Source organism: Myotis myotis, unplaced genomic scaffold, assembly GCF_014108235.1.
Source record: "Myotis myotis isolate mMyoMyo1 unplaced genomic scaffold, mMyoMyo1.p scaffold_m19_p_14, whole genome shotgun sequence".
NCBI classification, from domain to species: Eukaryota; Metazoa; Chordata; class Mammalia; order Chiroptera; family Vespertilionidae; genus Myotis; species Myotis myotis.
Window position 1 is genome coordinate 40,711,112 of NW_023416318.1, and position 15,982 is coordinate 40,727,093.

At 46.5% G+C, this 15,982-nt stretch overlaps 1 protein-coding gene across 5 annotated transcripts in view; it reads left to right on the forward strand.

Moving 5' to 3' along the window:
• The first annotated feature begins 1,023 nt into the window (after positions 1 to 1,023).
• Positions 1,024 to 15,982, forward strand: part of XDH (xanthine dehydrogenase) — a 59,690-nt gene continuing 44,731 nt past the window's right edge. For 2 of the 5 annotated variants that reach the window (XM_036334956.1, XM_036334957.1), the window contains exons 1-6: positions 1,051 to 1,197; positions 7,408 to 7,465; positions 10,152 to 10,248; positions 11,520 to 11,628; positions 14,758 to 14,884; positions 15,718 to 15,779. In XM_036334956.1, the coding sequence (XP_036190849.1) occupies positions 1,156 to 1,197; positions 7,408 to 7,465; positions 10,152 to 10,248; positions 11,520 to 11,628; positions 14,758 to 14,884; positions 15,718 to 15,779 (495 nt within the window). In that variant the 5' untranslated portion in view covers positions 1,051 to 1,155. Of the gene's footprint in view, positions 1,198 to 7,407; positions 7,466 to 10,151; positions 10,249 to 11,519; positions 11,629 to 14,757; positions 14,885 to 15,717; positions 15,780 to 15,982 lie in introns of all 5 variants that reach the window. The other 3 variants (XR_004971893.1, XM_036334959.1, XM_036334958.1) reach the window with 3 other exon arrangements.

Below are 15,982 nucleotides of genomic sequence, written 5' to 3' on the forward strand. Positions count from 1 at the left end.
GAGTGTGGGGAAAGTTACCTGTTTTCAAGGGCTGTTTGAGTAACTGTGCGGGTCCTTTTAGGGTGAAAGGAGACCAGAGGGAAAGCTGATGTGCGCGCGTGTGTGCGTGTGCGTGCGTGCGTGTGTGTGTGTGTGTGTGTGTGTGTGGACTGGGAGGGGCATTTGGGTGCCAGGCTGCAGAGAGCTCATTGGTGTTGCCCGTGTGGGCAATGCGCATGTGTGTTTGCATTAGGAGTTAATGAATACTGGACGAGGGCAGGTTTTCAGCTCCGAGCTAACTTGGCCTATGACTAGGTAGTGTGCACATTTTAATTTATTTGGTATTATGAAATATTTTTATGAGTTACTCTGATGATGTATTAAGGGCATATTCCTGAGAGACATAAATAAAAGCCTCAAAAATGATTTATTGTTAGCATTATTTTTGTTGTGTTGTTGAGTATACATCAGCAGTAGTAATCAATATTTTAGTTCTTTGCAAATTGACAAAGTGCTTCCAAAATATATCATATGTCCCTCAGCCTTCTGCTTTTGGTGTCATTGGTGTGCCCATTTAGAGGGTGAGCACAGAATTCTGAAGGAGATAAGTAACTGGCTGAGGTCCAATGCCAGGTTTTGCATCTGGATCACTGGGCACCACATCTGTGACCTCCATGTTCCTCCAGAAGGATGAGCCCTGCATGTAAGTGCTGAGTCTGCATTGCTGTAACTATATATGGTGAACCATCAAGTGCAGACAAGGAGGATGTGAGTCAGCCCTACTGCCCTGACTCTGACAATGGCCCTTCCCCCTTCTCTGTAGTCAGCCAGTGGGAGGATGAAGCAGGTTCCACGGGGCAGTGCCTAAGACCCATGGTGGCACAGTACCAAGGCTGATAATCTTGCTGATTCGTGCCTTCCTCTGTGCTCTTTGACACAGGTGTTGGGGGTGTGATTTGCTTGTGAATGATTGCTTTCATTTTCCTCGATTATGCAAACCGATGGCTTTTTGCCAGGAACTCTCAACCCCCTGAGGCTCTACACTCCTTCCCTCCTATTGGCCTACTTGCTCTCATTATTTTGGGGAGGTGTGTTTTTCAAGTGGCAGAGGAGTGATAACTGCCCTTGCCTCTTGGGAGTGAGGTACTTGGAGTTCAGGGGACCCGCCTGTTGACAATGGCAGCGGACGAGTTGGTTTTCTTTGTGAATGGCAAAAAGGTAAGCAGGAGCTGACCTTTGCTTTGGCTTCCCTGCTCCCTGGAAAGGGCTATGTGTCCAGTGGAAGAGGCTGTTCTCTCTCTTTTTGTGTTCTCCTTTCTCTCTCTTCCTTTAAAGGCGTGGCTGCCTTTGGGGTGACCTTGGGGAAAGAAAACCTTCTCCAGGCTAGACCAGAGTCAAGATAGATACTCACGGGGCAAAAGAGTGAGGGGGAGGGAAGTGAGGAGAGAAGTGTCTGGGAGCTTCTCCCACCCCACCACCCGCAGCAGGAGAGACACCGGCACGAAGCTGAGAAGGGAGGACAGGGTTCTAGGTGAGACTGGAGGTCACCCACCACACTTCTATTTCTGTATTTAATCAAATATGGCCTAAGGCTTCGGTTGATCTCTTTACCAAGGGAAGGAACGGGAACGTGTTTTCTTGCTAATATCAGGATATAAGATGTATGCAGCCTTTGCTTCTGATATTTCATGTATGGAAATATAGCAGCTAACTTGTGGGAGTACGTATACTGACATCTTGTGGCAGATACATTTATTTTCATTAAGGGCATGCTTGCCCCTGCCCTTAGTTCTACATGTTAATAATGCAAATCCCTTTGATAAAAATGGACCATTTGGATTAACTTCAGGGGTGCCCAGGGACCTAGGGAAGGTGAGGATAAGATGGGGCAGAGGGAGACTTATGACATGGGGACCATGTCCTTGCAGCACTGGAAGGATGAGGACCTTTGCAAATTCTAATGTAGGTGCAGAGAGAGGGGGTGCAAGCATATTACATTGTCTCCATCTTCCACTTGCCCTCCCTACACTGCTGCTGAACTGCTTGCATCTGCTTTAGTTGCCCAGTTGGGAATGAATGGGACAGTAAGAGGGATTGTTGCGCATTGTAAATAGCCATGGGGACCATGTGAGTGAATAATGTGCCCAGTGGGCGCCCCCCCCTCAAAAAAAAGGCAATTTCATTTGTTTTGTTGTATTGGCAGTTTTGAGATGAAAAACAGGGTGACTTTCACGGTAATTTTCAAGAACTAAAATGTGCTTCATAGGACATCTAGTGCTTAAGTGCTTAAGTATTAGGGTGTATTTGAGAGACTAGCAAGAAAATTCCACGAGCTACCGTAACATCAGTGTTCCAAAGGCTGTAGACTCAGTGTGAGTGGTGTCACCGGGAGGCACTGGGAAGTGGGGTCAGCCATGCCCTCCTGTGTTCAAAGTTGTCTCTCCGTGCCAGGTTCTTTCTAGGATTGGTATCTGGCAGCAAACCAAGAGGTAGGGCGAAGCTTCCACGTTGGCACCCAAGATTTCCAACAATTTTGTTGCATTCAGCAATTACACTGCAGAGATTTAAGAAATAGTTGTTGAATTGGCTTTCTAGAAGTGTGTCTTCTGTGGAATTGTTCTAAGCAATTTTTACATTGCTTGAGCAGCTGGATTTACCGGGTAATGACTTCCAAGGCCACACCCGCCTCTAAGGTTGATATTTTTTATTGAGCCATCAATTCCTGTGTGTCAGTACAAGCTTCTGTTCTTCTTTACAAATTGTTTGCCCCGATGCACTGGAGCATTTGCAGGGAAATCCGGCTTGGCAAAAATTGCTTTCTCATGAGTTTTATTTTCACTTGAGGAAAGCAATTTGGAATTTGTAGATGGAATTATCACATCAAACCCTACCATCTACTCGGGCCAGTTTTTGTGATGAATATCCATGTTTGAGAAACCGCTGGCAAGAGGACAGGCAGTGCAAGGAGTGATGAGGGAAAAGCAGTAATATAAAAGCAAGACCCAGCCAAGGAATCCCCAAACAAATTAAGGCATGTGTGAGTAAGCGTGTTCCCATGTCGAGTCCCAAATGTTCTAGACCTTTTGTTACAGGACATTATACACAGAAGTTATGAAACAAGAGGCCAGAACTTGGTGACTCACTCTTGAATGTGAGCCTTCAACTCTCCCTGTCCTTCACTAGCTGGGGTCCTGGGGAAGATATAGGGTGTCCCAAAATTCATGCAAGAAGTAATTTTGATAGAAAACACAGGTTTATAATTAAAAATTGTAAATGTTTTATTGATTCATAAAGTATACAGTATAGGGTTATGTATGGAATAGCACATCAGGTAAATAGCCTCCACGGCTTTGCGTATATGCCAGCAAAGCCGTGGTCTTCATTGGTCTTCATTGTCTCTGCTCCTAGGCCATAATTGGTACTTGGTAATGCTTATCAAATTGAAGGGATTGAAATCAAAGGGCAACAGATATTAGAATTTGATTCAATAAACCAAGTAAAATTAGGCTTTTATTTTATTTTGTTGTTGTTGTTTATGCTCACGCAAAATTCAAATCTTGCGTGAATTTTGGGACATCCTATATAAGATACCAGCCATCAAGTACCCAGGGGGCCTTCTGTGGTGATGATGGGCCTTATTGGCTGTTGTTGTTTTCACGTCTTCTTCTGATCAAAGAGTGGAAGGGAAAGAGCTGCCCAGGATTTTGTTTTGTAGTGATAGTCCTTTGGGAGGTTAAGATCCTTGCTTTTCGGAGCAATCACTCTCTGTTTAGTGGAGGCTGTGGCATCTGGAGGAAGCTAGGGAGGTTTAGCATGTAAGGTGCAGCTGAAGGTGTCCAATAGTGATCCCCCCACAAGAAGTCAGTGTCAGGGAGTTGAGCTTCTCTCTCTCCCTCCCTCACATCATTGACATTTTGCAAGTTCCTCCCAGACCTGGGCTTGTGGATACACATGGGCTGGAGGCATTGCCATTCAGGAGTTTATGAACTAGTTGCAGAGGTGGATTATGGTTAGGCAAAGTGATATATTCCAAAATGTATTTCACAGGAAACTATTCCCACGAGATACACTTCTCAGATATTCTTAAACCACTGAGCCAGCGCTGGCACAACGTAGGTGCCCAGTTCATGTGAGTGGAATGGATAGATGAATAGTAAAAGTCCTAAAAATTCCTCCGGCAAAGAAATTTATTTTTTAAACTTTGTACTTTAAGTTTGCAGTAAAGTTACAGGAAGAATGCAAAGAAATATTAAATAGACTTTTCCTACGTGTTAACATTTTGCCACATTTGTATTTTATTTATCTCTCTCTTTACATATATATGTATGTATTTATAGGTACCTACATAGATATATAGGTGTATGTATTATAAGTACACAAATATATATTTACTTATGTATGCAAATAATAGAACTAAATATATAAAGCATAAGATTTTATTTCCGAATCATCTGAGGGTAAATTTCAGACATCATACCCTCTTACCCCTTAAATTAAAAATAAAGATATTATAACAGAAGCACAGATTTTAAAAATCAGGAGGTTTAGTGTTGACATAATACTATGATCTAAAATCTATAGATTTTATGCAACATTATTTCCATTTTCCCAGTGACGTCCTTCATGACTCCCCCGATCCCACCCCAGCCCAGGGTTGCATCTTGCAGTTAATTGTCAAGTCTCTTTAGTGTCCTTTAATCTGGAACAGCTTCTTAGCTTTCCTTGTGTTTTGGGACGGTGATGTTTATGAAGAGAACAAGTCAGTTTTTTAAAAAATGTCCCTCATTTTGAGTTTGTGCCATGCTTCCTAATAATTCAATCCAGAGTCTGCACTGTGGGTGGGAATTGCAGGGAAGTAGTGCAACCTTCTCGGGAGGACATCGTGTCAGCACCCGCGTTACTGAGCGTGAACTTTGCTCCTTTGGTGAGGTGGTGCTCAGGTTTCTCCGCTGTCAGGTTATTCTTGCTTCCTTTATAATTAATAAATGATCTGTGAGAAGGTACTTTGAGGCTGTAAATATCTCCATTATCAAACATCTACCTACTCGTTTTATTGTCTCTTAATGTTAATCATTCTCGGCTGGATCAGTAACGGGGCAGGTGAAAAGATGGCCGATCATGTTTATTAATTGGTTTTCTTCTGCCAAGAAAACTTTCCCTTTTCTCCCATTTGTTTCTTTATTTATTAATTATGACTTCTGACTCATGGGTTTTAACTTTACTTAATGGATTATAAACCCATTTTGGCCATTATTTGTTTTGGTGATTGAGGTTTTCTAAAACAATCTGCCTAACCCAGTGTCTCCTAAGCTCCCTTCCCCACAAAGTGTTTTTCCTGTGGGATTCCCACTGGTGTCCTATTGAGAGAGGGTTCCATGGGTTTTCTGGGGGCAAACTCTGCAGCCAGGCCCTGAGAGTGGCACAGCCATTCTCTGTTGGAATTCAGGGAGGTGGGCTTGTGGCTGGGGTGATAGGAAAAGCCTTACTAGGGAGGTGTCCAGGGTCTTCTGATAAGTCAAAACACAGATGGCAGAGGAAAGACATGGTTGAAGACTTATGAGCTAGAAGGTAGATGGTGTGTTTTCACTGGAGTACGAAAACCAGCCTGGCAGGGAAAGTAGGCAGGGGAAAGGCTGAAAATGAAGATGGGGGACATATTGAAAAGGGCCTTGACAGATAGCCTAAGGAACCTGGGAGACCTTGCAGGTCACTGAGGGCAGAGCAGGGAACCGATGTGATGTGACAGAAGCAGAGCTGGCGGGCAGGAGGACGGACCCACTTGGGGAGAAGACAGTAGGTAAGGCGCTCACGTCCGTCTACAGAACAGGCGCTGGGGATCTTTAGTTTGTACATTTATGATTTCTTCTCCAAGAGGAAAGACATAGTTTCTGTGTAAACTTTGTAATCAGGACCTTGAATAAGCTGTGGGGTGTAATGAAAAGGGGAAATTCATCCTATCTTTCCCTTCCCCCAGACTTGATTAAGAGGTGAATTCTGGCAGTTTTGTTACCTCTTGACTACTTTTGGTTAACAAGAAACCCTATGGTCATTTCTGAGTTGCTGAACACAGTCTCAGTTCAGGACAGAGGTGAGGGCAGCAAGAAGGTTTTCATTTGATTGGTGTTGGGATAAGGTGGCTTCCCACCAGGGGGCACATTCAGTGGGAGCTCTGACATGGGGTCTGTGCTCGTCCCAGGCCGCTGCTCTCTCCCAGCCTCCAGTTTGGGAGGTCCCCTCCGCACAGACTCTGTTGGAGGTCCCATCACCTGTAATTGTTTTTTGTTTTTTTTTTGAGAATGATTTAAATAGTTCTCTCTCTCTCTCTAATAGTTCTCTCTCTCTCTCTCTCTCTCTCTCTCTCTCTCTCTCTCTCTATCTATCTCCCTCTCTTTTTCTCTCTCCCTCTCTACTTTCCGCATGCCCTCTCTCCCTCTCTTTCTCTCTCTTTGTCTCTTTCTCATATGCATTGCCTCCATTAGGTCCATGGTCAACACTTAATGTGCTTTGCTCTCCTGAACTCTGGGAGTGCACCCCAATCCCAGCACTGACACTGCTTCTTCAGCTGTCTAGTGGGCCTACCTCTGGCTGTTTAGATAGGCCAGACCACCGCTTCTCCAGCACTGCAAAGGCCACACACTAGCTTCACGTGTGGTGCGGTGCTATGAAAGCCCGCTAATGATGTATGAGGAGCGGGCAGATACTTCTCTCCTGACTTTTGGAAGATGCGGAGTCATACCACAGGGCTCTCTACAGAAACCCTCATCACAAATTCTCTACCTTTAAGCACCCAAATCACCCAAACCCTTTCACCCTTGGTAATGTGTGAGGAGGCGTGAAACGGTTGTCCATAGATTTCCTCTAAAAATTTGCTTTGGGAACTAGCACTTCACTCTGTAGACAACCTCCTCCATTTTATCGGGAATTCCATTTGTGGCCCTTTGGTTGGAGAGTGCTCCTCCTTTTCTGACATGTGTTAATGTTGTTGACTGTGATAGCCCAATGCGTACAATACTCCGCTGTGAGCACAGGTCCACAGATTGGCCCTCTGCTCTCCGAGTGTGGACACCCAGGAGGCAAACCCAGAGGTCTGCATGCTGCCACCTCAGCTGTCCCTGGCATTCACAGGTGTGATCGGCCGCTGGAAATGAGGTGAAATGTTTGATTTAAAGAAAGCTTTGCCTCAGTCATCCCAGCATGGCAGGTGCGACACCTAAGTGCTCGTGGTGGGTCCTACTGTAGAACCTTAGGATTGAAGATGTCAGCACATACATAGTTGGGCTTGTAGTTAATATGGCCATTCTTATGGAATTTTCAAGAAAAAACCCTTTAGTTTCGCAAGATATTTAACACATCCCCATTAACTTTACCAATTTTTCAGTAAGAAAATGGCTAAGTACACCTATGATATATTTCTCTGTTATTTTGTAGGTGGTGGAGAAAAATGCAGATCCAGAAACAACCCTTTTGGCCTACCTGAGAAGAAAGCGTATCCTGACTTTGGAGTGGGGTGCGGGAGAGGGCCGCTGGGACTCATTCTCTGGGTTGCATGTCATTTTCTAGTGACTGCTGGGGAGGCTGTGGCATGTGGAGGAAGGAGCACTGGATTGGGGCTCTGGGCACCTGCATTCTAGCTGCCCTCAGCAGCAGTGTGGCCCTGGCAACTCATTTGAGCTCTGGGTCTGCAATTCTCAGCTATTGAATAGGAAGATCATTTTTTCAAAACCTTTATTGTTTAGATTATTACAGATGTTCCTCTTTTTCCCCCCATAGCTCCCCTCCACCTGGTTCCCACCCCACCCCAGGCCTTCTCCCCCGACCCCACTATCCTTGTCCATTGGTATAAGATTTTTCTCCAATCTCTTCCTGCACCCCTCACACCCCCTTTCCCCCCCACCCTGAGAATTGTCAGTCTGCTCCCATTTTCATGCCCTGATTCTGTTACATTTACCAGTTTATTCTGTTCACCAGATTTTTTATTCATTTGATTTTTAGATTCACTTGTTGATAGATATATATTTGTTGTCACTTTGTAATTTTTTATCTTTACCTTTTTCTTCTTCTTCCTCTTCTTAAAGAAAACCCTTCAGCATTTCATATAATACTGGTTTGGTAGTGATGAACTCCTTTAGCTTTTTCTTGTCTTTGAATCTCTTTATCTGACCTTCAATTCTAAATGATAGCTTTGATGGGTAGAGTAATCTTGGTTGTAGGTTCTTGCTATTCATCACTTTGAATATTTCTTGCCACTCCCTTCTGGCCTGCATAGTTTCTGTTGAGAAATCAGCTGACAGTTTTATGGTAACTCCCTTGTAGGTAACTAACTATTTTTCTCTTGCTGATTTTAATATTCTCTCTTGGTCTTTTGCCCTTGGCATTTTTTTAAAATTGTTTTATTGCAAAAAGTATTACAAAGAGTATTACATAGGTCTCCTTTTTTTCCTCCCCTTGACCCTCCCGTAGCCTCCCATATCCCCCAGTGTCTTGTGTCCATTGGTTATGCTCATATGCATGCATACAAGTCCTTTGGTTGATCTCTTACCACCCGCCCCCCCCCCCCCAACCCTCCCCAGCCTTCCTGCTGTAGTTTGACAGTCTGTTCGATGTTGCTCTGCCTCTGTATCTATTTTTTTCTCATCAGGTTATAATGGTCTTAATTATCCATAAATGAGTGAGAACATGTGGTATTTTCTTTCATTGACTGGCTTATTTCACTTAGCATAATGCTCTCCAGTTTCATCCATGCAAATGGTAAGAATTCCTTCTTTTTTACAGCAGCATAGTATAAAGTGTTCGTCTCCCCCCGCCCCTAATATTTCCAGTGCCTATCTGGCACCATTCATAGTTATTGCAATATTATTGACTGTATTTCCTATGCTGTACTTTACATCCCCATATTTTGTAATGATCCCTTGTAACGTTTGTTCTTTCAGGGTAGGAAAATATTCTGAGACCCTGGAACAAAAACAATAACAAAAATATAACAGGAGCTGACATTTAATGAACACTTACTATGTCCAGGTGGAGTTCAAGGTGATTTCCGTGGGTTATCTCACTGGTCCCCATAGCAATGCCTCTGGCAGAGGAGGAAGTGAGGTCTGCACATGTTGAGGGACCTTCTCACTCATGCATTCTGGGCAAACATTGGCACAGCCTACCAGGGGTGGGCAAACTTTTTGACTCGAGGGCCACAATGGGTTCTTAAACTGGACCGGAGGGCCGGAACAAAAGCATGGATGGAGTGTTTGTGTGAACTAATATAAATTCAAAGTAAACATCATTACCTAAAAGGGTACGGTCTTTTTTATTTTTTTACTTTTATTCATTTCAAACGGGCCGGATACGGCCCGCGGGCTGTAGTTTGCCACGGCTGGACTAGACTAAAGCTTAGAGCCATGCTCTTCACTTGCTACCTGTACTGGAAACTCTCCAGGGGTCTGTTGTCAGGACAATGCTCATCCTGACCTTTGACAACAGACCCCTCTTGTTCCCAGAGGCAGGAATATCCAGTGGCTGATCTCAGTGAGATATTTGGGGACAACAAAGGATTGTTTCCACACCCACAGAAGTGAGCCTGCAAAGTATCAGATTATTTATTTCTGCAAGTATGTATAAGACATTGGTCCCTGACCTCAAAAATATCTTCATTTTAATTTCCCTTCACATGTCCTATGGACTGGATATTTAAAAGGCCAGGCCCAGCCCTAATTTGGGTGCCTCGATTTCATCAGTCTCAAAGGTTCAGGATAAAAAGTTGGGACTCAGCAAATCACAGGACAGATCAATGTCTCTCTCTGGGTCCGAGTGACTTCATGGCAGCCCTGCTGGGCGGATGTGACAGCTGCCCATATGCTCAGATTTTGAGGTGCTCAAATCTCTTGCCTAGGAAGATCACAGGCCTGGGGGGCTATCAGGCCATGCCTGGAAGACCCTGACACCAAGAAAAGTTTCTAGTATTCAAGTCCTGGTCAAGTGCATGGCCTGATCCCTGCCTCCTGGGGTCAGTGCAGCCTCTCTGATGAGGAGGAGGCCGTGTGGATCTGCTGCCTCCCTGGTGGAGGGGCCTGTGTGTGACAGTGGATGGCTCTACACTCGAAGCTCTGCCCAGGACTTCCCAGCCGCCCAGCAAAGCTTCTTTTCTCTGAGTTCATGTTTCTTAACCCTTGACCACTCAGTGGGGCTGAGCGGGACCAAGCTGGGCTGTGGAGAAGGGGGCTGTGGAGCTTGCACCGTGATGCTTTCCAAGTATGATCGTCTCCAGAACAAGATCATGTATCCTTTGCCTGTTGGTTGATTGCCCATGTGAGGACTATGAAGCAGCAGTCAGCTTGTGAGTGAGTGAGTGTGTGTGTGTGTGTGTGTGTGCGCGTGTGCGCGTGCGTGTGCACGCACATGTGACCTTTCTAAAATCCAGTCTCATTTCACATCCCATGAAATACTTCAATAGGTCTCCATCACCCCCAGGATAAAGTGCAATCTCTTTGCTCAGCACATGAAGCCCTTCACAATATACCCCATCTTTCCTCTCCAGTTTTCTTTCTCTCCATGGACCCAGCACTCCATTCATCAGTGCATCCTAGTCCCTCATGCAGAGACAATTGCAAACAACTAACATTCCATTCCCACTAATTTCTTAGTCTTTGCATAAGCTATTTTCCAAGTCTTTTTGAATATACTTTCTTCCAGGACTTCTGTACATGGCTCCTTCTGGGAGGCCAAAGATGCACTGCTGTCTTTAGGACTCGGAAAAATACCACCTCCTCCAGGAGGCCTTTCTTGATCTCCTAAACTGTGTTAGGTGCCCTTTGTCTGAGCTAGTCCCATAGTGCTCTGTGCACCGCCCTCCTGAGCACTGATCATAAGATATTTAAATTTCACCTTCACACTGGCTTATATTTTCCTGGTTGACTGCAAATAATTAAAGAACAGAGATTTCATCTTATTCACCTTTACTTATCAGCCCTCAGTAGAGAGCCTGGTATATGGCTGGCAATCAATAACTGATCATGTGAATGAATGATGGATAAAGGAATGGATGTAAGCAAGCTCTAAGGGGTTGTATCTCATGTCCCCTGAGAAATGGGGGAGGTAGAGGTGGGTGAAAACAGGAAAGCAAAAGTGCCTGGAGGTACTGAAATTAAAGAGGTGAAGGAAGGGCCCTACAGAGAGAGGAGCACATGTTGGGCCTGGCACCTGCCAGGAACTTCCCCTTAACTCAGCCTCCAAGGTTGGGCTGAGTAAGAGGCACCTGAAAGTGCCCCTGGCTCCCTTGCTCCACCTGGGAGAGCATTGGGTGCCCTGCTGCCTGACCCCCAAATGCTGGAGGGTTCAGGCCTCACCAGGGGGGAGTGGGGGGAAAGTGTCCTTTGTCCCTTGGTCAGGGTCTTGGGTGGAGAGGCAAGAACACCTGTAGAAGAGAAAAGGACATAATGTAGAGTGAAAGAAATGACACAGCATCACCAAGTCTCCCAGGCCCCGCACTCAGTCAGGTCCGTCCTGATGGCCTGAACGGACAATGGAATGACCTTAATCTGGGGTTGCAGCCACTTTTCTGCCAATGCCTGCCTGGCCCCCATCTGTTCCTTGCACCATGTTGCCGTGACGACTGTGGAAGGGATAGGAAGCACCAAGTCCAGGCTGCATCCCGTGCAGGTAACCAGAGCAAAGGGAGCTCATGACAAAGCTACAGACTTGCTTTGGGTTGTTGGGCTGTCACCCCTGGGCAAAGGAAGCATTATGGTCGGGCCACTTCCCCATCTCCTTAGGGGTGGGGGGTGGGGACTGGGCTGTGAGACAGGAAAAGGAGGAGGCGTCATGCTGCGGCTCTCTCCTGTGGCGGGGCGAACGTAACACTGCATGACTCCAAGGGGACCAAGAGGTCAACTGGATCTGATGGCTGGACAGTCCAGCTGCACCAGAACTGGAGGGAGGAGAGGTGGGGGAACTTCCTCACCTTGAGCTTGAATATGCTTGGGAAACCCCCTGCCTTCCCAGATTCAAGATTCCAAGTGCTCCGTGTCCCTTGATCAAAAGCCCACCTACTCCCTGCCCCCTCGAGTGGCAATTCCATTGCACCTCTCACCTGCCACCCGCAGATAATACAAATGTGGGCTGCTAGGCCTCCATCCTCATTAAACGCAGGTCAACAAGGCCTGAATTAGAGAACAGAGACATTCGAGGGTCTGACCAAGGCTTTCTTCATGATGCTACCAGACCCCCCGGGAACAGATTGAAACTGAGAACGCTTTTGGGTAGAGTGGGCAGTAGTCTGGGAGGTTTTGTGGATAGAAGCAGAATGCTCTCAGGTGAAGTGGAACGGAGCACGCGTGGGAGCAGAGCACTGCGGGAAGGAAAGGCCATTATTCCTGGTGCTTTTTGTTTGGGGAAACTGAGGCAGGGAGGTCTTTGGGAGATGACAATCACAGAGGGTGCCAGAGCCACACACAGGTCTTTGTCCTGCCCTGACCATTCGGGGAGACGAGTTGTCCAGAGCATGCCGTCCTTGGGCACCGACGTGAATGTGGGAGCCAGGGCCTCTGGTTGAGCAAGCTGGTTATACTCCTTGGGAGGAGCCTCTGGGACCAGACAGGTGAGGCCAGTGCAGGGTGGGGGTGGTATTGCTCCACCTCTGTGACTTCATTCTTAGCTTAGGCAGGAAAACGGAAAATTGCTAAACTTGTCTAACCTGAAGGAGATGTGAGAAGGTTCATTAGGGCTTATAATCACCTTTGAGACAAATAGATGAAAGAAAACATGAACAGTTTTAATCCTGAGATTTTATCTGTATAATTAGGCTAAAACCCTGCCTTTCCAGTGACACAAGTCCTTATTCCCCATGCTCCTATTTTGGCTCCCAGATAAGCTGCAGAGCTAGATTCCACTTTTCCTTGTCTACCCAGTTTTTTATCTTGATTTCTATGACACTCCCCTCCCCTCATTCTCCTCCCATCTCCATGCACTCACTGCTCCTTTCTGCCCAGTCCCTGTGGCTGCCGATCCCCAGGGCTCCTGCCCGGGCTCTTCTCTTCTCCATCTTCACACCCTTCCCATGTGAGTTTAATACCGTCTCCATGTGAACAGTACACATATTTATATCTTCAGCTTTGACCTCTCCTCAGAGGTTAGGTTCAGATTTCCAGCTGCCCACTTGGCATCACTACATGGTGTCTAGTCTCAAATGTAACAAAAGCCCATTCTTTCCCTACTCCTTTCCTCCCCAGTCTGTCTCCATCGGAGGCAATGGCAAAAGCATCCATCCACTTGCTCAGCACAAACACCTAGCAGTCACCTTGATGCCTTCTCTTTTATGCCACCCCCACTCCATCCAGAAGTAGTGTTTACTTCCCAATCCTAGAGTGACACCTCCATTTTCTCTGTTTCCCTATTACTGCTTGGTCTGAGCTGCCATCCCCTCTTGCCTGATCCTCTGTTTCTATTGTTGCCCCCTACAGCCCACTCCCCACCCAACTGCCAGAAGATTCTTTAAAAACATAAATTAGATCTTATCCCATTATGGCTTCCCATCGCACCCAGAATAAAAATCTGGTTCCTGACCATGGCTTATGAGGAGCTGCGTGATCTCTGCCAGAATTTCTCTTGTCCCAGCGGGTTCCATCCACACTGACCCTTTAGTCACTCTAGCACACCAGGCTTTGCACATGCTGTTCCTTCTGACTGGAATACACTCTTCCCTGATCTAAATTGTTATTAAATTCAACTTAAAAGTCACCTTTTCAGAGCCACCACTTCTGACCACTTCGAGGAGCCTTACTCACTCAGGGTCCTGCCATCCTGAACTAATTCTTACATAGTGCTGATCTCCTCCTGGAATTTAGGTTTTGTGTGTGTGTCAATATTTTTCCTACTCGGACATGAGCTTCATGAGACCAGAGACCTTATCTCTCTTCTTCACTGTCTGGTCCCCTACCACGCCTGGCACATAATAGTTTCTCAGTAATTATTCATAAAATGAGTGAATAGATATGCTAGGCATTGGGGATACAAAATTCTAATAATTTTACCTAATGTAAGTGCCAAGAGAGACTCTTAAGAGACATAGTAATAATAATAATAATAATAATAATAATAATAATAATAATAATATGGAAAATCTCCTTGTAATGAAAATCTTGTAGGTTTGAATGAAAATTTTGTGTTAGTCAATGCATATGACACGTTCTATATGATCCATTTCTCAACTCTTAGGTCCCCACTGGATGTCAAGGATTACCACTAGACAGTGGTATTCTAGTTTGGAATAAGATGCATTCAGTTGGTTCTGAACAAAGGCTGGTTGAGGTGGATTGCAGAGTAGTATAGGTAACAGAAGGTGACACAGCTCTTCCATTCACTGTGTGTGTCTCAGGGTAAATCTCTTAATCTCTGGACCTGCTTCCTCCTCTGGTCAGTGAAGGGAACGGAGGGTGAGAAGATGCTTCTGGCTCTAATAGTCACTCTTCTCTGAAGGGCCTTTCCTACTAATAGCGAACACTGCTTGAATTCCCACTGTATGCCAGGTATAATGGTAAGAGTTTTTGTGAATTATCGTTGAGTCCTCACCACAGGTCTAGAGGTAAGTACCAGGACGAGGGACCTGCAGCTCAGAGAGGCTCGGTGATGTGCCCAAGGCCACAGTTGGCAAGTGGTGGCACTAGGATTTGACTCTGTGCAGTGCCTGCTGCCCACTCTGCCTGTCGATGTGGCCTGGCTTCAGTTGAGTCACGTAGCAAGTCTGAGAGGGGTTCTGCCAACACGGGTGTTCATGTCATCTCTCCCTTTTAGGAGAGAATTGCCAAAAGTCACGGTTCCCAGTGTGGGTTCTGCACCCCCGGCATGGTCATGAGCATGTACACGCTGCTCCGGAACCAGCCTGAGCCCACTGTGGAGGAGATCGAGAATTCCTTCCAAGGTACGGGCCCAGGAGGTAGGGTGGCAGATGGGGCTCTGAGAGGGTCAGTGCAGGGCCCGAGTGGAAGCCGGGAATGGACCAGTAGTCGGAGGCACTGCCCTTAGGAGAAGAAGCTCAGCCTACCCGCACGTGTTGGCTAAGATCTGCTGGAGGGCTGGCCTCTCTTAGTTTGAGGAGCACACAGGTGGGTTGGAGACAGCTTGCCTGAGTGTTCATCTTCCCAAGGTGTCTTCCTGCCCTCCCTCTGCACTGGGGTGGGTGGCAGTGGGGAGACCATTTGGAAACTCCACAGGGCCTAGTGATATCACTTCCTTCCATCTCAGCTTTTACCAGGACAGGACTCTGTAGGGCAAAGGCCCATCCGAGAAGGCAGCCAGGATTCTGAGCTCGGGCAGGGATGGCTTCCCACGTTCCCTCGGTACAGGGGCCTAGGAGCCTGGGCCAGGTGTCTGTTTCTCTGAACTGAATAGAGAAGACTCCCCCTTCCATTCACCATTTCAGTTCATCATTTATTCAACCAGTTATATTGAGTCCTATCATGAGCCAGGCACTATACAGGGAACAAGGGTCATGGGATAAAAGACACCATCCCTACTCCAGGGAGTTCATACTCTGAGGGAGAGAGAGTTTCACTCATAAAACGATGACTAGGCACCATAGAAGCACTTAGGGCATTCCAGGAAATCTTCCTGGAAGAAGCACAAGGGAGGAGGAGGGGCATTCTAGGAAGAGAAAACAGAATGTGCACAGGCATCTGAGCCTCGAGCTCAGCCAGAGCCCCTCACTTGCCCTGGAGCCTGCACTGACATCGCATCTGTTCCCTTGTCTCACAGGAAACCTGTGCCGCTGCACAGGCTACAGACCCATTCTCCAGGGCTTCCGCACCTTTGCCAGGGTAAGTGGGGGCCCCCAGGACATAGGTGGCCCTGTTCCTGAAGCAGCAACACCCTGGAATCACAGTTGGGAGCGATGCCAAGGGCCTCTCATTACAGAGAAGAGAGATAAGATGGCCAGGTGGCAGGTCCTCCCACTGTGGCTACCTGGGGAATTGGTTCCTGGAAGAGGCATGTTGCCCAAGAACTAATTTTCTACAGGGCG